Raw genomic sequence first — 19,034 nt, forward strand, 5'->3', positions numbered from 1 at the left:
ACTGCACTGAACTAAGGAACTAGGAAGGTACAAAAAGCCAGAAGGTTGCAGTGCCTGGGGAGTGCAAACCCCGCTTCCTAGTATCCTTTTTCACCATACCATAACATACGGGCTTCTTCTTCTACAACGCTGAGAAATATCGAGTGTTCTGGGATAGGGGGAATGTTATCTAGACTACCATTTATTTTTATTATATGTACAAATTATTATGAATGTATTGTACATATTTTCTTCTCGATTGCTGAAGCCATGAGGAACAGGCTACCACGAATAAAATGAGAGACAAAAATGAAAATATCAGCAAAAAAAGAAAGAAGAAAATAAGAGAAAGAGTGAGAACTAGTGATGAATAAGGTAGAAAAATAGAAGTCCTCACCTCCGTGAAAAGGTTTTATTTATATAAATATAAAACTAGACTGATGAAGCCGTGAAATAGAGAGGGGCTGGCAACTGAAAAAGAAAACGAATTTTCTACCTAAACACACAATGTTTAATAGACTGTGTAAAAGTAATTTGGTAGGGATTATTGAAAGATATTAATTGGTCAAGCGGACCACAAAAACTAGTGAATTGGATAAGTTTAAATGAAGTATATCTTTACTAAAGCTCTCCGTGGCCAATTCAATTGTCGCCGAGAATCAAATAGATTACACGACATTTTAAAAAATGGCAAAAAGGAGGGAAAATTCAAAAGGTGTGGTTGAGATGGGAGTTTAGTGTCCGAGTGGATCGAAGTCACGATAGCTGAAGTGGTAGAATAGCGGCGAATCAAGCCGAAGGTCGTGGGTTCGAATCACGCTCGTGACACTGCCTTTTTTATCTCAACTTAAACTTTAATTAATTGAATGATATTAATTGGTCAAGCGACCCACGAAAAATAGTGAATTGAGTAATTTATTAGTGTGAAAGGAGGGGATTTTCTTCTATTAACCTGAGGAATATCGAGTATACTTGAGCAGAGGGAATATTATACAGACTACTAAATATTTTTATTATATGTATACGTCTTTATTGTACTATATTTTCTTCTACATTGCTGAGTCCGTGAGGGACAAGCTGCCAGGAATAAAATGAGAGAAGAAAATGAAAAGTTAAACAAAAAAAGAAAAAGAAAAGAATTAGCAGGGGGAGGGAGAGCTGGCGATGAAGAACGTAGAAAAATAGTAGTCCTCATTTCCGTGAAAACTTTTATTTATATAAATTATACGTTTGTTAATAAATAAATTGGTTCTATATACAAGGAATGTCAGAAGAGATCAGCATTGCTCTTGGCTATATCGGATACGAAATCCCCGTCCGGCGGTCATTCCGTTGGTGACGAAAGTGACTATGAAAGGTCCGCTTGATTTGTCTGCAAATTATAAATATTAAAAAAAAAAATCATATTTATAACTTTTATTTAATTTTTCATTACCGGTGACAGGGAAATTTTGCGTGAAGTCCAACTGCGAAGTGGCGTCGTTCAGCTTCTGACCGCAGAGCCGGACGCTCGCCACGGAAATATAGTCGTCAGGACAATTGAAGACTTCGGCCCCAGCCTGACCCGGAGGAACGGTCAAAGATCCGTCTGTCAAGAGAAAAGAACAAATCTGAATGATCATTTCCGACAAACCATAAGATAAACATCCTACCTATGTCGAGGTTATTGATTTCAAACACATATTCTTCGCCCCCTTCGGCAACGTTGTTGTACACAATGGAACAGCTTGCTAATCCTTTTTTAATGCAAATCGCATAATTTAGATTGTTCTAAACAAACCAAAATTAGTAACTTATATATAGTTTAGGTTAACAAATAATTCCCTAGTTTCGTGGTCCGCTTGTCCAATTAATATCTTTCAATTAATTAAGTTTTTTAGTTGATAATCATTCAGAAATCATGAGATGCGGTCTGGTCTTGCATTATATAAATTCACTTTTTTCCACATCCTACATGTATTTATTAAATGAAAACAATGTTTGTAAATCCCAGGCCCTGAAGGTGATCTCAATAAAGAACAAAACTTAATTAAGGTTTTTAGTTGCGATAGAAAAGTCAATGGCACGAGCGGAATTCGAACCCACGATCTTCGGCTTGATACGCCGCTGCTCTACCACTTGAGCTATCGTGACCTCAATCCACACGGACACTAACTTCCCATCTCAACCGCACTTTTTGAATTTTCCCTCCGTTTTGCCATTTTTCAAATGTCGTGTAATCGGATTGGATTCGGCGACAAATGAAATGGCCACGGAGAGCTTTAGTGAAGTGTACTTCATTTTAAATCATTAAATTCACTAATTGCGTGGTCCGCTGGACAGGGAAGTTGGTTTCGCGGTCACGATAGCTCAAGTGGTAGAGCAGCGGCGTATCAAGCCGAAGATCGTGGGTTCGAATCCCGCTCGTGCCATTGACTTTTTTATCACAACTAAAAACCTTAATTAATTGTAATATATTAATTGGTCAAGCGGACCACGAAATTAGTGAATTGAAAGAACAAAACGTTGGCACGATAAAGAAAATGTTTTTCTGAAACCTACATCACACCAGAACGCATCTCACGATTTCTGAATAATTATCGACTAACGATCATCAATCTCTACACGTTTTTATTTGAGATAAAAAAGTCAGTGTCACGAGTTTAGTTGTCAAGCGGACCACGAAACTAGTGAATTTAATATGTATAAATGAAATATACCTTCACTAAATTTAATGAATTAAAATGAAGTATACTTCCCTAAAGCTCTCCGTGGATATTTTATTTGTTCCGAGAATCAAATAGATTACACGACATTTGAAAAATGGCAAAAAGGGGGGAAAATTCAAAAGGTGGGGTTGAGATGGGAAGTAAGTGTCCAAGTGGATCGAGGTCACGATAGCTCAAGTGGTAGAGCAGCGGCATATCTCAAGGTCGTGGGTTCGAATCCCGCTTGTGACACTGACTTTTTTATCTCAACTAAAAACCTTAATTAATTAATAAATAATCGTAGAATTTGAAAAGAAAGATTAGATTTTAGATTTTTATTGTTTCTGTCTGACTGCTTCAATCACACGTTTCTTCGCTCATTAAAAAAGTTAACCCCGTCAATCAGTTCTTTTCTTTCAACAGCTCACCCGCACATTAAATTAATAATTAAAATACTTGTTGGCTTAGTTACGCATTCGTTAGTTCATGCAACCCACTCACACAAGCCCACAAGCAACCACCATTTAGCTCACTCAATAAAACACTAATTCAGTCAATCATACAAACATTCTCTAAACACCTCACTCACTTCTTCTCACACTCACGTAATAAGTGACTCGTTCACAGAGTTGCTTAGCCTTTACTCATCCAAAAATCGGAAGAAGTACATTTACTTTATCATTGGTTCACTTACCAACTCACTTAACAATTCAGCCGGTTGCACATTCGTTCGCTCAAAAAAGAATTGGATCACTCAGAGATTCAGTCATCCTCTAAACAGATCACTCATCAATACTGACATTCACGAAATACGTCACTCACTCCCTCCTCTTTAATGGATCACTAAATGAAGACTTCTTATTTGGACGAAATTATTTATAAGCATCACTTACTTATTATATTATTTAAAAAGCTTATATTCTTTTCCTCCTATTTCTCTCTCTCACACTCTTTCTCGCTCTCTCTCTCTCTCTCTCTCTCTCTCTCTCTCTCTCTCTCTCTCTCTCTCTCTCTCTCTCTCTCTCTATCCACCTTGCTATTTTTGTTTGTCGTTCTTGCGCTTTCATTTCTCTTCTCTTTGTTCTCCTCTAACAATAATTAAATTAAATAACACGTATTTTATTTATTTTTTTAATATATCTATTTGTCTTATGGTCTCCCTTACTTCTTTAACAATAAAGTCATATCAGCCACCTCGCGCTGCATTGTTATGGCCGATGGGGTACTCAATATTCCGCCATCGGCCCTACAGTCTAAAAAGATCACCCACTTAGAACAAACAAATAAATAAATTACTTACAAATAAATACACGACACAATAAAACACAACACAGAAAGACTTATTTACACAGATATTCACGTTTTATACACTATTTACAAGTGAGGAAACACCCCGTTTCTCTTAAAAAGCGGAATAGGGGATCCAACATCGTCTTGCTCGCCCGAGTACCGTTCTTCTGACGGGGTCCATGCCTACTCGCTCCCTGTAGAGAGCACTCCTCGACAAGATGAGACACACTGAGCAACCTTTCTCTACAAGCGGGACACCTGCGCGGGTTTGACCCAGAAGCAGATGTACGTGTGTTAGACGGGTATGGCCAATCCTCAACGGAGTTAACACGATCCTTTCATTTCGTTTCAGATTCTCATGGGGCCATCGTTCAGTCGTGCCCTTAACTCGCATGAAATTCTCGGACGACCCGGCCCACTGACGCTGCCAACACTTTCTTACAGCGTTCTTTTCTGCTCGCACAGCGTCACCGGGCCGGATCTGGTAGCTTAGCCTGGAGGGCGAGACGTCCCAGCTTTCGCTGCCTCGTCTGCACGTTCGTTGCCCTCCAGCCCGACATGTGCGGGTACCCAGACAACTACTACCGTTTTTTCCAGGCGCTCCAGCTAGCATATCTTTCTAAAAGAAGTACGACAAGAGGGTCCGTGGGGAATCTGTCCTGGATTGCCGATACTGCACTTAGGGAGTCCGTACAGACAAGGAAGGCAGAGCCTTCATCGTCTCGAATCGCCCCGAGTGCGTGCCAGATCGCATACCATTCTACTTATTATTCTTGTTATTCTCTCATACTAAAGAGTGTGACGACTCCCTTTTTTCTTTTTCTCCCTACTGTATCTATTTATGTAAACCTTCTACTTTTTTTTTAATGAAGATAATTATTTAAAATTGTATTTTATTTCACTCTGCCGTATATACTTTTTGTCACATACTAACATCTAATAACTGACGAAGACTGGTAGTTGAAGAAATAAATTACCAAATATGTAGTCGTTGATGGAGGAGGAGCGTAATTGAACGATTCAAACATCCCCGCCGGTTCTGTGAAATACTGGAGGCAGTTCTTGGGTGCTGCAAGTACATGTCCGTCGCAAATCTGGCTCACCTTGATCCTGAATTCTTTCTTTATAGGTGATATCACCGTGATCATTACAGGTCCTGGGACCTCATCAACGTCGGCGTAAACTTAAAATGTTTCATACAGAATTAGCCGAAAAAATCAACAAAACAAGAAAGCAATAAAATGTCTTACCGTGCTGGCCTGTGTTAGTCCCGCATATAACTGGAACGATGCTGTTTCGATTCTGCCCGTTTATGAGAAGCCGCTCGTTCATACATGTGCCGTCAAGGGGTGGATCCAGCTAGAATATCCAATTTGTATATAACAATCGCATTTCAAAAATACTCTCGCATGGACATTCACAGATAAAAGCTGCTCAAAAATGAATAGGGATATTTGTTTTAGGCGTTGAGACGGCGATCATCGCTGTAAGGTAAAGGTCCCGGGTTCGAATCCAGCGGCCCTGCATTCGAACTCGATATACTTACAAATGGGCTTTTTTTCAAAAACACCGGCACCCCAGGCAACGTCTGCTGTCACGAACCCTCTAAAAAAAAGACATCGAGGTCACCGGCAGGTAAATATCACAGGCAGTTGGTGTTTCTCAGAGCGTGGTCTCCCGAGCCTGGATGTGCCAATAAGAGGCTGGGAGTCTATGGTCAAGACCTTAAAGCCTACTACCGAGATTTCGGCCCCTCTCCTGGCCCAAAAATGTCCGTTCCAAAGATCGGCCCGACCAAAACACCCCCCCTCCGCGAGCACTTGCCCTCCCACGAAACCGATAAGAATTATGAGACTGGCACAATTGACAGAAATATAAATTGTCCCGGCATAAACACGTACAATGTTCGTGCTCCATTCAGGGCATGAGGTTTCCGCTCGGTCATCCTAAAAAGGACTCTGAGGATCTTTAACGACCGCAACTATTCGGCCTTATCGGACGTTTTGATCCTCAAGATGAGAGCTGACGCACCTCCGCGTACGACAGGATATGTTACTGCCGCAGCATTGATCCGAAGGGCCAAGACAACCTCGCTCCCGGCTTGTCCATTCCAAGTGACCGGGCCTGCATTGAGCATCAGACTATGCCGCGCGCAAAGGGCTATCTAAGCCGAAATACATCAGCTCGATCTCTCGCGCACTCCCTAGATAGAGAAGGCGACTCTATCTCCCAGAGTATTGGGGCTCCCCTAGCTTAGAAACTACCGGATCCGCCCCGGCTGCGGTTTCCTTTAAAGTGGAATTGTTAACGACCCCCTAGAGAAGTACCGCCTACGGTAAAGCCTACATCGAGCTCAGCTTACACCTACGTGCAAAGCATACTCGAGTAGGAGCAACCGATTCACTACCCGTTCCCATCCGCCACTACTCACGCATTCCAGGGACTTTCCAGCACAATTATCGCGTTCTCAACGCTTACGTGCTGCATCCGATCCGCCGTATCCCGTGAGGCCGGGTGTGTAACGGTGGTCATACAAGTTTTGTGCGAAGGTCACAGGTAGAAGACAGTCCCTTCAGTGCAGTTGGGAGAAGGAGGTGCAATGGTCGGGGCAGGGATTGAAGGACGAACTGAACCCCATATTGTTAAAGGCAACCTCACAGTAGTTCGTTATATCCAAGAAAATATCGAGGTATTCATCCCTCAAAATAGGGATCTCATTGGCAAGGATTTTTGATTTCTGGATGACAATGCCAGACAACACAGAGGCAGAGTTGTTCCGCAATATTTAGGAAAGCCATTTGCCCCTTCCCCCATTTTCTCAAGACTAAATCCCATTGAGTACATGTCGATGCGTTGCAGAGAAGGCTTTTCGATCGCCATCCGCAGCCCGTTGACTGCAGAGTTGCAACATCTACAGAGAGAAATTCTTTATGAAATTAGTTACAAACTTATTAACAGTATGTCTAGCAGGTTTTAGCTAATAGAAAACATTATTCATGGTATTAATTGTTTAAAAATTACTGTGCCCAATGAACAAAATTATAGCATATATAAACCTTTTATTTAATCGTTGAAAAAGATATTTCCTACTCATAATTAATTGTTTTCAACGATCCAACACACTCCCTGCACCATTTATAATTTCAAACATTCTAACTTTTTCCTTCAAAATCTCTTCAATAAATTTTGTTCAGTAAAAAACAATAATTTATAATAAATTTAATGCAATTTTTTATAAAAATAAAATAAAATTTCTAGAGAAAGTAAATGCTACAAAATTGGCAAAATCGCTGTTCATTAATGAGCAGTTTAGGTAAATCCATGAGCTTGAATGAATCACATAAATGAACACGACAGACAAGAGAGCTGGATTGACAGCTAGAGAGAGAGAGGGAGGGAGAGAAGGAGAAAGAGAGAGTGTGTGAGAGAGAGAGAAAGAGGAGAGAGAGAGGTAGAGAGAGAGAGAGAGAGAGAGAGAGAGAGAGAGAGAGAGAGAGAGAGAGAGAGTGAGTGAGAGAATGAATGAAGAGGTGCAGAGAAACCAAAGAAATTGATAAATGTTGGTATACATAGAGAAATAGGTAAATAAGAAGCTAAAAGGATGGAGGTAATCAAAAATATCAGAGGATAATAAAAGTTNAGGTCACGATAGCTCAAGTGGTAGAGCAGCGGCATATCTCAAGGTCGTGGGTTCGAATTCCGCTTGTGACACTGACTTTTTTATCTCAACTAAAAACCTTAATTAATTGTAATTCCTTATAGTAAATTCAACATCTTTCAATTAATTAATCTTTATCTCAACCAATACCTTAATTAAAGATTAATTACTTATAGTTTTTCGTATAAATAAAACAAACATATTTTAGAGTATGCTAAGTACTGATGTGTAGATAATCACCTGCACAACAGACGCCGTAACCGCGAGCGCATGGGCCCAAGACGTTTCCTCCCATCTGCTCGCATTCCATCTTGTGATAGCAAATTCCTCCTTGGTCGACACAGTCATCGTTGGGGAAGCGCACGATTGTAAAAAGGTTTAGAACTGTAAGAAAAATTAGTTTAAAATCATCATAATATTCAAATAATCAAAATGTATAATTAATATCTAGTTTGGATTTTAGAAATTTGGAAATTTGGATGTTAGAACTTCTAATTTTGCTGTTTTCCCACTCAATAATAAAATAAACGTTTTACGTTGTTCAACAGACTTGGGTATTATTACCTAAAAATTATTTGAACTAAACTTTCAACTAAAACTTAGAGTTGCCAAGTAGTTGCAACTAAATTTTTTAACTAAATTAGTTGACAATTTTTAGTTCAACTAAATTGGCTCAACTAAATTAGTTTAAATTCATTAGGTTTCGTGGTCCGACTGACCAATTAATATCTTTCAATTAATTTTTTTAAATTTTTTTTTATTTAAAGTTATTTATTTTATTTATTGCTATCTGTACATAATATACATTGAGCAAATAGTTAGTTATAAACTAATCTGACAGACCTGTCAGACCAGGAGGCAGTGGGGAGAGAAACCAACTTTTATTTAATTGGGGGGGGGGAGTAAAAGTTAATTTGGTGGGTTAGATAGAAGGTCACTAGGCCATCGTCGTTTTAAACGGCGTGGAGGATTGTAAGGGTGAGATGTTGAGGAAAGAGTTAGGGCTANAGGGAGAATGAGAAAAACACAACACTTCAAGAAGAAAGACAGAATTAAAGCATGCTCGGAGGTTGGTGTCTTTCCGTTTTTTGTAATTGGCACATCGAAAGAATGACCACAATGAAAGTGAAATGAGGGTGGCAACTATTATCGCTTTATCGCAACGAGCTATTAAAAAACAACATTTTGATGTTTATCTTTTTGCTTTACTGACTTTCCGATAAATAACTGCTTAATTACCTCAAGATTGATGAAATCGAAGCGGATCTGCTTTGCGCACGGCAGTTTTTCAATTGAGAAACTGCATGCGCCTTCCTGAGAGCCTCCTTTGAAAATAGCACCGTTGATTTGTCCCCTTCCCCCGCATTCGGTTTCCACTTTTTAAATTAAAAACAATTTATTCAAATATCAGTTTATAATTAACTTCATAACCTTTCATAATTATACTGGTAAAAATTTCATAATAATTTATTAGCTGATAATATATTAACTATTGCCGATTAAAAATCATATTTCGTGGTATTTAATTCGATCAAGATGGACATTACTTATAGTTTCTTTGAAAAATAGCAAAAAGGAGGGAAAATTCAAAAGGTGGGGTTGAGATGGGAAGTAAGTGTCCAAGTGGATCAAGGTCACGATAGCTCAAGTGGTAGAGCAGCGGCATATCTCAAGGTCGTGGGTTCGAATTCCGCTTGTGACACTGACTTTTTTATCTCAACTAAAAACCTTAATNTTAGTTTTGATTTTGGTCCAAGAAGGTGTCTGAGTAGTCCATATCTTTTGTTAAGTTCTTGCCGTTTTAATCGTGTATGTGGGTTCCAAGTAAGTCTACTATCTAAGTAAAGCCCAAGATAGCGGACTTGGTTCGATGGTGGTATTATTTTGTTGTAAATGTGCACTGGTGGACAGGTTTGTCGTTTGAGCGTAAATGTAACGTGTTGCTTTTTTGTTAGTTTAACCTGATCCGCCACAGATTGCACCAGTTGGTAATAAGGTTCAGGTGTTGTTGGAGTGCTTCTGTTGCTAGGATAGGATTGGAGTGTGTTGATAAGATTGCGGTGTCGTCCGCGTGATTTGTGTGTTTGGATGTGTGGGTATGTCAGCAGTGTAGATGGTGTAGAGTATTGGGCGTAGGATACTTCCTTGTGGAACGCCAGCTTTGATTTGTGTGATAGGTGAAAACTCGGTGCCGATTCTTACTTTAAACCATCGATCTGAGAGGAAGGATTTCACAATAAGGTAGTAGGAATGAGGGATTTATTCAATTAATTAAAGTTTTTAGTTGACATAAAAAAGTCAGAGTAACGATAGCTCAAGTAGCGGCGTATCAAGCCGAAGGTCGTGAGTTCGAATTCCGCTCATGACACTGACTTTTTTACGTCAACTAAAAACCTTAATTAATTGAATAAATTAGTTTAGTTGAATGGGAAACTAAAACTAATTTAGTTGAGCAGATTTAGTTGAACTAAAAAGTACAAACTGTAAGTTTTAGTTTTAAACTAACAACTAAAACTTTTCTTGAGTTTTTAAATTAATTTAGTTCATCAATTGAGTTTTTAAATTAATTTAGTTGAGTTTTTGTTGTATGTACGTGTGAGTGTTTATGTGGCATTCTCCGAAACCAATGATTGCGTCTTCCGTCTTGTTCAAATTTTCGATGTTTGTTTGTCTCATTGATTTTTCCAAGCTGGTTTTAGGTTGACATTGGTTGATGAAATCACGAAAAGGTTTGTCGTAATGAAGTTAGATTTTGTGAACAAAATTGTAAGGAAAAGAGTGTCATGTTTAGCCTAATGTTTTCTTGAAAATATCACTACGCATACGTCTTAGTCTTGCTGCGTGCAATAGCATTGCAGCAATACACTTATATTACAATAGGTACCTGTTAATCGTATTTCCGTTCAAACGTTTGTATATGAGCGTATTGCAATTATGTCGTTATTAAGTTCACATATTCACACAATGTTATTTACATAACCTAAAACCTGAACAGTTACGTACTTTGAAGAAATTATGTTCCATTCAAATTGCTAAGTGATGTCCAACATAATGTTGTTGTTGGGCCAAATGAATCCTGGTTTCTTCAAGGACGTAAAAATTTGTTAATTCTACAAAATCCTCTAAAGAATGTACTATTATTATTATACTACCTATCCATTAATTAGTTTTTAGAGAAGTCCTCCTGAAGCAAGGCTTCATCATAAGAAGGGCGCCCTATTAGAATTGATTCAGAGGGGTGTGGGACACATTTCTACTGATTATACACGATGCCAAAACTTACTTTACTGAGAACATGGAAGTAACAAATTTTAAGTTGTTCATTAAAAAAAAAAATTTAGTTGTTGGTTGAAAACTAAAACTAAAAGTTTGTACTTTTTAGTTAGTTCAACTAAATCTGCTCAACTAAATTAGTTTTAGTTTCCCATTCAACAAAACTAATTTTGTTGAACTCATTTAGTTTGAAAATACAATTACAAACTATCAGTTTAGTTGACATTTCCGGCTTAACTAAGTAATTTAGTTTTAGTTTAGTTGAATTTTAGTTTTTTCCCAACTTTGTTGTTCAATATTAATTAAAATATTAAAAACAGCTTACAGGAAACTGTCTGAAATATGCACATTATAATATTATTTGTGAATAAAAAAGGATTAAATGATTGTCGTACTATTCAAAACTGAGGTATTAAGATATCTCACCTCTGTTTTGACTTGCCAATAAAATAACAATAAGTAACTCAGAGATCTTTACAAATATTTTAAATCTCTTTGCTTCTTGATGATAAATTTGAGCAGTAGTTTCATAAAAATTACAGAGAGATTTTTTTTCTAACTTATAGGCTTATTTTATCTCCTTGTACACACTTTCTCTACTTCGCACTATCCTTTTCTCCTTTGCTCATACACACACCACACTCTCTCTCATCTGTTTCACTTCTCTCTCTCTCTCTCTCTCTCTCTCTCTCTCTCTCTCTCTCTCTCACTCACTCCCCCTCTCCCTCTCTTGTACTCACACCCACACATCTAGTTTTTTTTTTTTCATATTTCCATTTATCTCTTTCTCCTCCTCTATATTTTTGTTCTCTATTGATACGTTGAAAAATTCCAAGTTCTCCGTGGTTGAAAACCTTTATTCAGTTTAGTAAATTACATGGGCGTTTCGGGCTCCTAGCCCACCATCAGCGAGAAATCTCATGGTATAATTCCTAATCTGAAGGCACACACATCAGTAATTTGATCCACTCGGGCACTAAGTCACTATCGAAGTCACAATAACTTACGTGGTAGAGTAGCGGCGTATCAAGCTGAAGGTCGTGGGTTCGAATCCCGCTCGTGACACTGACTTTTTGATCTCAACTAAAAACCTTAATTAATTATACATAATATTTAACACCCCCCTTACTCATATAAAATCGGAATAGGGGATCCAACAGACAACTCTCATGCCCACGGACTGTCTTTATGTCCAGTACAACTCCTACTTGCTCCCTATAAAGGAACAAGGCGTGCCACGAAGTGTGTCTCGTTGCTCAACGTTTCTCTACAAGTGGGAAATCTCGATTTGATGTCATGTCATTTGTGTAATTTAAGTCGTCTATTCAGTTTTATCTTTTGAGTCGTCAAAACTAAACTTCTTAAAAAACAGTTAAATGTATTTATATCAACAAAAAAATATCAATTAGAAGCTTTTGTCACTAAAAAAACACGCCACTTTTTTTTAATTCGTCGTTACGGTGCATAATGATGCAGGCCAACAACCTCATTCTGTCTCCTCTCAAGTAAATAACAACGAAACAGATTACCTTGTGGGAAATTACACGTAAAGATCTGAAAGCTGATTTTCGACATGTATGACATCCTCATTCAACAAGGCGCAGTTTCATAAGTGCACAAGTTCTTATATCGGTTTTTACGTATAAAACATTGAGCCCAATGTGCGAAAAACAGCAATATAGTTTTCAAATGGAAGTCCGTCGGTATGAGTTAAAACATGAGTCAGTGTCACGAGCGGGATTCGAACCCACGACCTTCGGCTTGATACGTCGCTATCCTACCACATGAGCTATCGTGTCTTCGACCCATTCGGGCACTATCTTTCCATCTCAACCCACCTTTTGAATTTTCACTTTGCAAATTTAGTGCTAATTGTTGCCGAGAATCAAATAGATTACACGACATTTGAAAAATGGCAAAAAAGAAGGGAAAATTCAAAAGGTGGGGTTCAGATGGGAAGTTGGTGCCCGAGTGGATCGAAGCCACGATAGCTCAAGTGGTAGAGTAGCGGCATATCAAGCCGAAGATCGTGGGTTCGAATCCGGCTCGTGACACTGCCCTTTTTTACTCAACTTAAACTTTAATTAATTGAATGATATTAATTGGTCAAGCGGACCACGAAAAATAGTGAATTATGTATAAATATCTTGTAGCTCTTCTACAGTGTGCATGTATTTATTTACTTCATTCTTTGAGTGCATAATTCTTTGTTTAAGTGAATGGTAAGTGGGAGGGCCGATGGGGGAATATCAAGTGCCAAAAAAAAAATATATCGAACGTCTCACTGCTAATTCATCACGGAATGTGATTAAACTTTAAACCAAGCGTTTCAACTTCCGAAGAATCCAATCAAACTTGTCTCACTTCCTTCGAACCATTGATCAAACTTCCTACTTCAGTATGATCGTTAATATCCACAAAGACATTTTATCATTCTTCCTACCAGTTATCCATTACCACCAAAATACCATTTTTTCTCAAGTCCGCTTGGAAAAGACGACTGCATAAAACCTGGACGACAACCTGACCCCGTAACCCTCTGGCCGAATAACGTTTATCCTTAGCGTCTGGACGCCTAAAACGTTAATGGCTTTGCGATTTTATTCCGAGAATGAAAGGTAATTAGTATTGTGATAGGACTGTAACCAATTTTCTTTTGGTTGCACAAACGAACAAATTTTAGTTTTAGTATGCATGGTTTATCACTTTCAGAGCGATTAATATTTTACAATGAAGAAAGAAAAGACAAAGAAAAAGTGTATTAATATTTACAATTATACACATAGAAATGTGTAGTGATCAGTGACCGTTAGTCGATGATTATTCAGCAATCGTAAGATGCGTTCTGGTGTGATGTAGGTTTCAGAAAAACAATTTCTTTATCGTGCCAACGTTTCGATCTTTATTGCGATCATCTTCAGGTCCTGTTTGTAAATCCTAGGCCCTGAAGATGATCTCAATAAAGATCGAAACGTTGGCACGATAAAGAAAATGTTTTTCTGAAACGTACATCTCACCAGACCGCATCTCACGATTTCTGACTAATCATTATACACATAACAAAATGAAATAAAAATACAAAAGATGGCGTAAAAAATAAAAAAGAGGTAAACAAATAAATCATACGGTATATTTTTTCCAACCGTTTGCCGGAAGTACAGGTCTCTAATTGATTTGATTGGATTTTTCTATTGGGAAATTAATACAGCTCTCTAACGAGTAGCGAAATTGTAGTACTTCTTTTTGTGTTCCGGCCAGGAACATCGAACAGTCGAACAGCTTCATCCGGCATAGTGTTTGCCAGTTGAAAGAAATTTTTCTGAATTCGCTTATTATAGGACAAGTACACTGAAAATGGTATTGATCCTCGGACATACAGATGTTTCAGAGAGAACATATAGCAATGAAAAAGTAGTTGAGAAAGCTTAGCGTTCAACATGAAAGTATACCACAAAGCTTAAATAAGTCCGTATCCAAGTGAATTGTATAATAATGTGCCTATCTTGGAAGTTGAAACAACTTTCTTATAGACATATGGATTGCACTTACTACCATCGTGACTTGGACCCCGTAGCACAATACTGTTCTTACTAAATACAATATTAAATATTCTTTTTCAATAATGGTAGCTTGGGTTTGAGAACGCTTCCTTCCAGGCGCAGTTCATGTCAAAATTTGCTGACATTACTTCAGATCGTTGTAAGTGTTTAACAAAGGAAAGCCTAGGAATCAATAATGATATATGATATTCTCTGATAATGTCAATTATTTCCTTCATCGCCTGCCCCCATATTGAAAATTCATCACTTTAAGTTTGCTCAGATTCACCAGTAGACTCCTTTTATTACAATATTTGTGAAGTAAATCTATATTTTTTGAAGAGATAATGGATTATCAGAGAAAATAGCCAGGTCATCAGCATAAAGTAAAACTCATTCAGTTAATTAAGGTTTTTAGTTGAGATAAAAAAGTCAGTGTGACGAGCGGGATTCGAATGCACGATCCTCTGCTTGATAAGCCGCTACTCTACCACTTGAGCTATCGTGACCTCGATCCACTCGGACACTAACTTCCCATCTCAACCCACCTTTTGAATTTTCCCTTCTTTTTGCCATTTTTCAAATGTCGTGCAATCTATTTGATTCTCGGCGACAAATGAAATGATCACGGAGAGCTTTAGTGAAGTATACTTCATTTTAATTCTTGAAATTGAAACCGAAGGTCGTGGGCTCGAATCCCGCTCGTGACATTGACTTTATTATCTCAACTAAAAACCTTAATTAATTGAATAATATTAATTGGTCAAGCGGACCACGAAAACTAGTGAATAATAAGTAAAACCTTGATTACTATGCTCACAATCTTTATCCCATATTACAATTCATATAAAGGGTATTAATCACTTGCTTCAGACCACTTGATACTGCAAACTTTCTTGTTTGGCCTTCTTTAGTTCATACTGATGCCATTTTTTTTATTACAAATTGCGAAAAAACTGATAAACTGTCATGAACTGCCTAGCGTCAATAATTTGCGGAATAGAAAATTTCTGTTTGGTATCAAAAGAATACTCATATATATACCAGCCCGCAGTTTGCGACATTTTAAGTTTTGGTGCTGGTCAAAGTAAAGATGGCATCCACAGTTGAATATCCCTTGCAAAAACCGAATGCAATCAGTCAGGATTTTATTTTGTCCCACAAAGAGCGAAAGTTTGTTCACAAACATTCAGGAGAGCTCACTAGTTTTCGTGGTCCGCTTGACCAATTAATATCTTTAAATTAATTAAGGCTTTTAGTTGAGATAAAAAAGTCAGTGTGACGAGCGGGATTCGAACCCACGATCTTTGGCTAAATACGCCGCTGCTCTACCACTTGAGCTATCGTGACCTAGATCCACTCGGAAACTAACTTCCCATCTCAACCCAACCTTTTGACTTTTCCCACCTTTTTGCCATTTTTTTTATCTCACCTAAAAGCCTAAATTAATTGAAAGATATTAATTGGTCAACCGGACCACGAAAACTAGTGAATTTAATAAGTTAAAATGAAGTGTACCTTCACTAAAGCTCTCTATGGCCATTTCAAATGTCGCCGAGCATTAAATAGAATACACGACATTTGAAAAATGGCAAAAAGGAGGGAATATTCAAAAAGGTTGGGTTGAGATGGGAAGTTAGTGCCCGAGCGGATTGAAGTCACGATAACTCAAGTGGTAGAGTTGCGGCGTATCAAGCCGAAGGTCGTAGGTTCGAATCCCGCTCGTCACACTGACTTTTTTATCTCAACTAAAACCCTTAATTAATTCAGGAGAGCGTTTGACTTAAACAGCTAGTGAAAGATAACCCTCTGTAATTTTTTGACAAGCAGGATCATTTTTTAATGGAGGGAAGAACACTCCTTTAAAGGAAGCAGAAACTAGACCCGTTTCATATATGTGATTGTAGAAACTTAAAAAAAGCCACTGAAAATCAGGACACGTGGAATTCGAAAAGAATGCCGTCATTACCGGGAGATTTGTTATTCTTAACTGTAAAAAGCACCTTTGTATGCTCAATCATCGCTGAGGCATCCAGGAGTGATGAAGTAATGAAGGGATCCACAAAAGGCAATTGAGCATCAGACTCTGGAGAGCTCAGTAAGTATTTAAAGTGAATCACCCTGTTGCGTAGTTTTAGTGGACTGTAGGAAATGTGAAAACAAAAAGGGGATGAATAGGAAAATAAACTCACCTTCTGCTCTGCTGCTCGATCGAAACGAGGGGTACAGGGGGGGGGGGTGAAACGGAAAAGAGTGTTGGACGATCATGGGATAAGACATGGAAAACCCTTACCCTCAGGGTGGATTCGCCACGACTGCAGCTTGGCAAACAGGTTGAGTTGCGGAACTCCTTTAAAACCTTACAAACTCCCAAAATGTTTGTAATCTTTTACATTTTTAAAGTTTCAGTTTTTTAAAGATTTGTAAAAAGGTTCTGTTTGTTGTTTGTTAATAAACTTCTTGTTGGTAATTAACTTGGAATATATCCTGTTGGTTAATATATTTTTTGTACTTCTTTTAAGAACAGACTAATAATAACAAACCAAAACAAGCTTCAATACAAAATTAAAATTGAATTTACTTTTTTAAAAAAATTAATTAAATTTATTTATTTTCTCAAGAAACTTCTCCTATAACCATTGCTAGAAAATCACACTTTTGAATAAATACTCATTTTAAATGTCAAATTGTTTTACCAGTTGAGAAAATAGTTGTAAACTTGTAAAAAACACATACATTTTGGATCTTTGTAGTCTATGATCTGAGAGGAATTCGTTTCAGCTGGTTTCTTCTTCTTCTTTCTTCTCCTCACCGGTTTGTCTATGGTAGGAGGCCGTGTTCCAGAGGAGTCGCTGACAAAGACGAAATTGTTTGAGACCCAACCGTCCGAGACCTTCGGAATGATCACTGTCCTTGCGACCGTGCCGTTTTCGTGTCTGACCCGTGTCACTTGGACGGAATCCTCCTGGCCTGGGATCAGGTCTTCCGCGTACGCGAAACTTACTAACAGAAGGATGTACATGGCACTGCACGGTCCGCGGCCTCTCCCGAGAATATATGCTCTCCTAGTTCACAATGGCGACGCGCTCTACTAAACGGAAAGATGAGTCAGGGTCATCACGATTTGAAAAATCGTAAATCTATGAAGAACGAAAGCGTTTCAAGATTCTGGACGATCGGAATTTCCTTACGTTTATTGTTCCTGACCGGAGATATGTTATTAGCATGTTTCTCTTTTTTTCTGCTTACGAAGATACTAACTGGCCGAAAAAGAAACTGTTCTTACCTCAGGGAAACTTAAAAGCATCATAAGCGTATCGCACAGATCTAACACTTACCGGTTAAATAGCGAAAAGGAACAGCTAGGATATATATATATATATATATATATATATATATATATATATATATATATATATNCATGATTGAATTAGTCATGAGTAAATTAATCATTATATGATTTAATCATAATTAATTCAATCATGAGGTATGACTAAATCATTGCAATCATTACAATATATAACAAATCAATTAATTAAGGTTTTTAGTTGAGATGAAAAAAAGTCAATGGCACTTGCGGGATTCGAACCTACGATCTTCGGCTTGATACGCCGCTGCTCTACCACTTGAACTATCGTGACCTCGATCCACTCGGACACCAACCTGCCATCTCAACCACACCTTTTGAATTTTCCCTCCTTTTTGCCATTTTTCAGTACAATACCAAATAAAACAACGTCTATTTACGTTTATTTACTTCAATCTTTTTCCCCCACATGCATAATTAATTTTTGTTGGGTTTTAATTTGTAACGGTTTAAGGTATCAGTTTGTGAATTTTTTTTCAATTTATGTATTTAGTATGCCTTTTTAGTAGTATTTACATGTTCTTTTTTTTTAAATAATCCATTTAGTTATTAGTTTTTAATTAACTAGTTATAACCTTTTTTTCTTTTACAAATAATGGAAAAAATATTTTTTTTTACAAAATTGCAGACATTGTATAGTTTCTTGGATCTGTAATTTTACAAATAATTAATATTTCATCATTACTTATTCCAGAATTCAGGGATCCAACGCTCATTTGGCAGTGTCTTTTAATTCCTTTCTCGTCTGGTTACATGTTGTGACTCAGGTTGATTAAATAAATCTTAGCGTTAGAAATTAATTTATCACAACACCATATAAAATATTAAATTTTTTTCCATTATTTATACACATTATAATAAATTTATAATTATATATTTTTTATTATTTAACAACTATTAAATTTGATTGACCTTTACACATGGACATTATTTTTCCATATATTCAACAATTTTCATATTTCTTTGTTTTTTTATTATGAGGACGACATAATTTATTTCTTTTATGTAAATATATATTTATGATTAAAAAGTAAATGTATATTTTTATAAAAATACGATTAGCAATAACAGATAAACTACAAAATCTATTCCTTTTTTTAAACTTTTTTTTTTCAATATTACAGTGTTATAAGTATCTAATAATACTGCTATTGGTAAACAGCAAAACATTTTTTAAAACAAAACATTTATAAACATTTTAAAGAAAACATTTATCCGAGAGTTTTTTTAATAACCTCAGA

General features: G+C 37.3%; 1 protein-coding gene across 1 annotated transcript; it reads right to left on the minus strand.

The window, feature by feature from the left end:
• Positions 1 to 1,165: 1,165 nt before the first annotated feature.
• LOC106665905 lies at positions 1,166 to 17,448 on the minus strand. Its single transcript, XM_024230267.1, has 7 exons — positions 17,163 to 17,448; positions 8,854 to 8,990; positions 5,207 to 5,315; positions 4,934 to 5,139; positions 1,632 to 1,749; positions 1,415 to 1,567; positions 1,166 to 1,351 (listed from the first exon to the last, which is right to left on the minus strand). The coding sequence occupies exons 1-7, from the start codon at positions 17,446 to 17,448 to the stop codon at positions 1,257 to 1,259; spliced, it is 1,104 nt and encodes a 367-aa protein (XP_024086035.1). The 3' UTR covers positions 1,166 to 1,256.
• Between the last annotated feature and the right edge of the window lie 1,586 nt (positions 17,449 to 19,034).

Source organism: Cimex lectularius, unplaced genomic scaffold (genome assembly GCF_000648675.2).
Source record: "Cimex lectularius strain Harlan isolate CLEC.00 unplaced genomic scaffold, Clec_2.1 scaffold49, whole genome shotgun sequence".
NCBI lineage: Eukaryota > Metazoa > Arthropoda > Insecta > Hemiptera > Cimicidae > Cimex > Cimex lectularius.

What these genes read in the sequence shown, in the direction of transcription:
- LOC106665905 (XM_024230267.1), bottom strand. Translation starts at nt 17,448, where the DNA reads ATGTACATCCTTCTGTTAGTAAGTTTCGCGTACGCGGAAGACCTGATC. An exon ending in CATCAACGACTACATATTTG is followed by an intron (nt 1,750 to 4,933) that starts GTAATTTATTTC and finishes TGGTTTGTTTAG; the next exon opens with AACAATCTAAATTATGCGAT. An exon ending in AATCAATAACCTCGACATAG is followed by an intron (nt 1,568 to 1,631) that starts GTAGGATGTTTA and finishes TTCTCTTGACAG; the next exon opens with ACGGATCTTTGACCGTTCCT.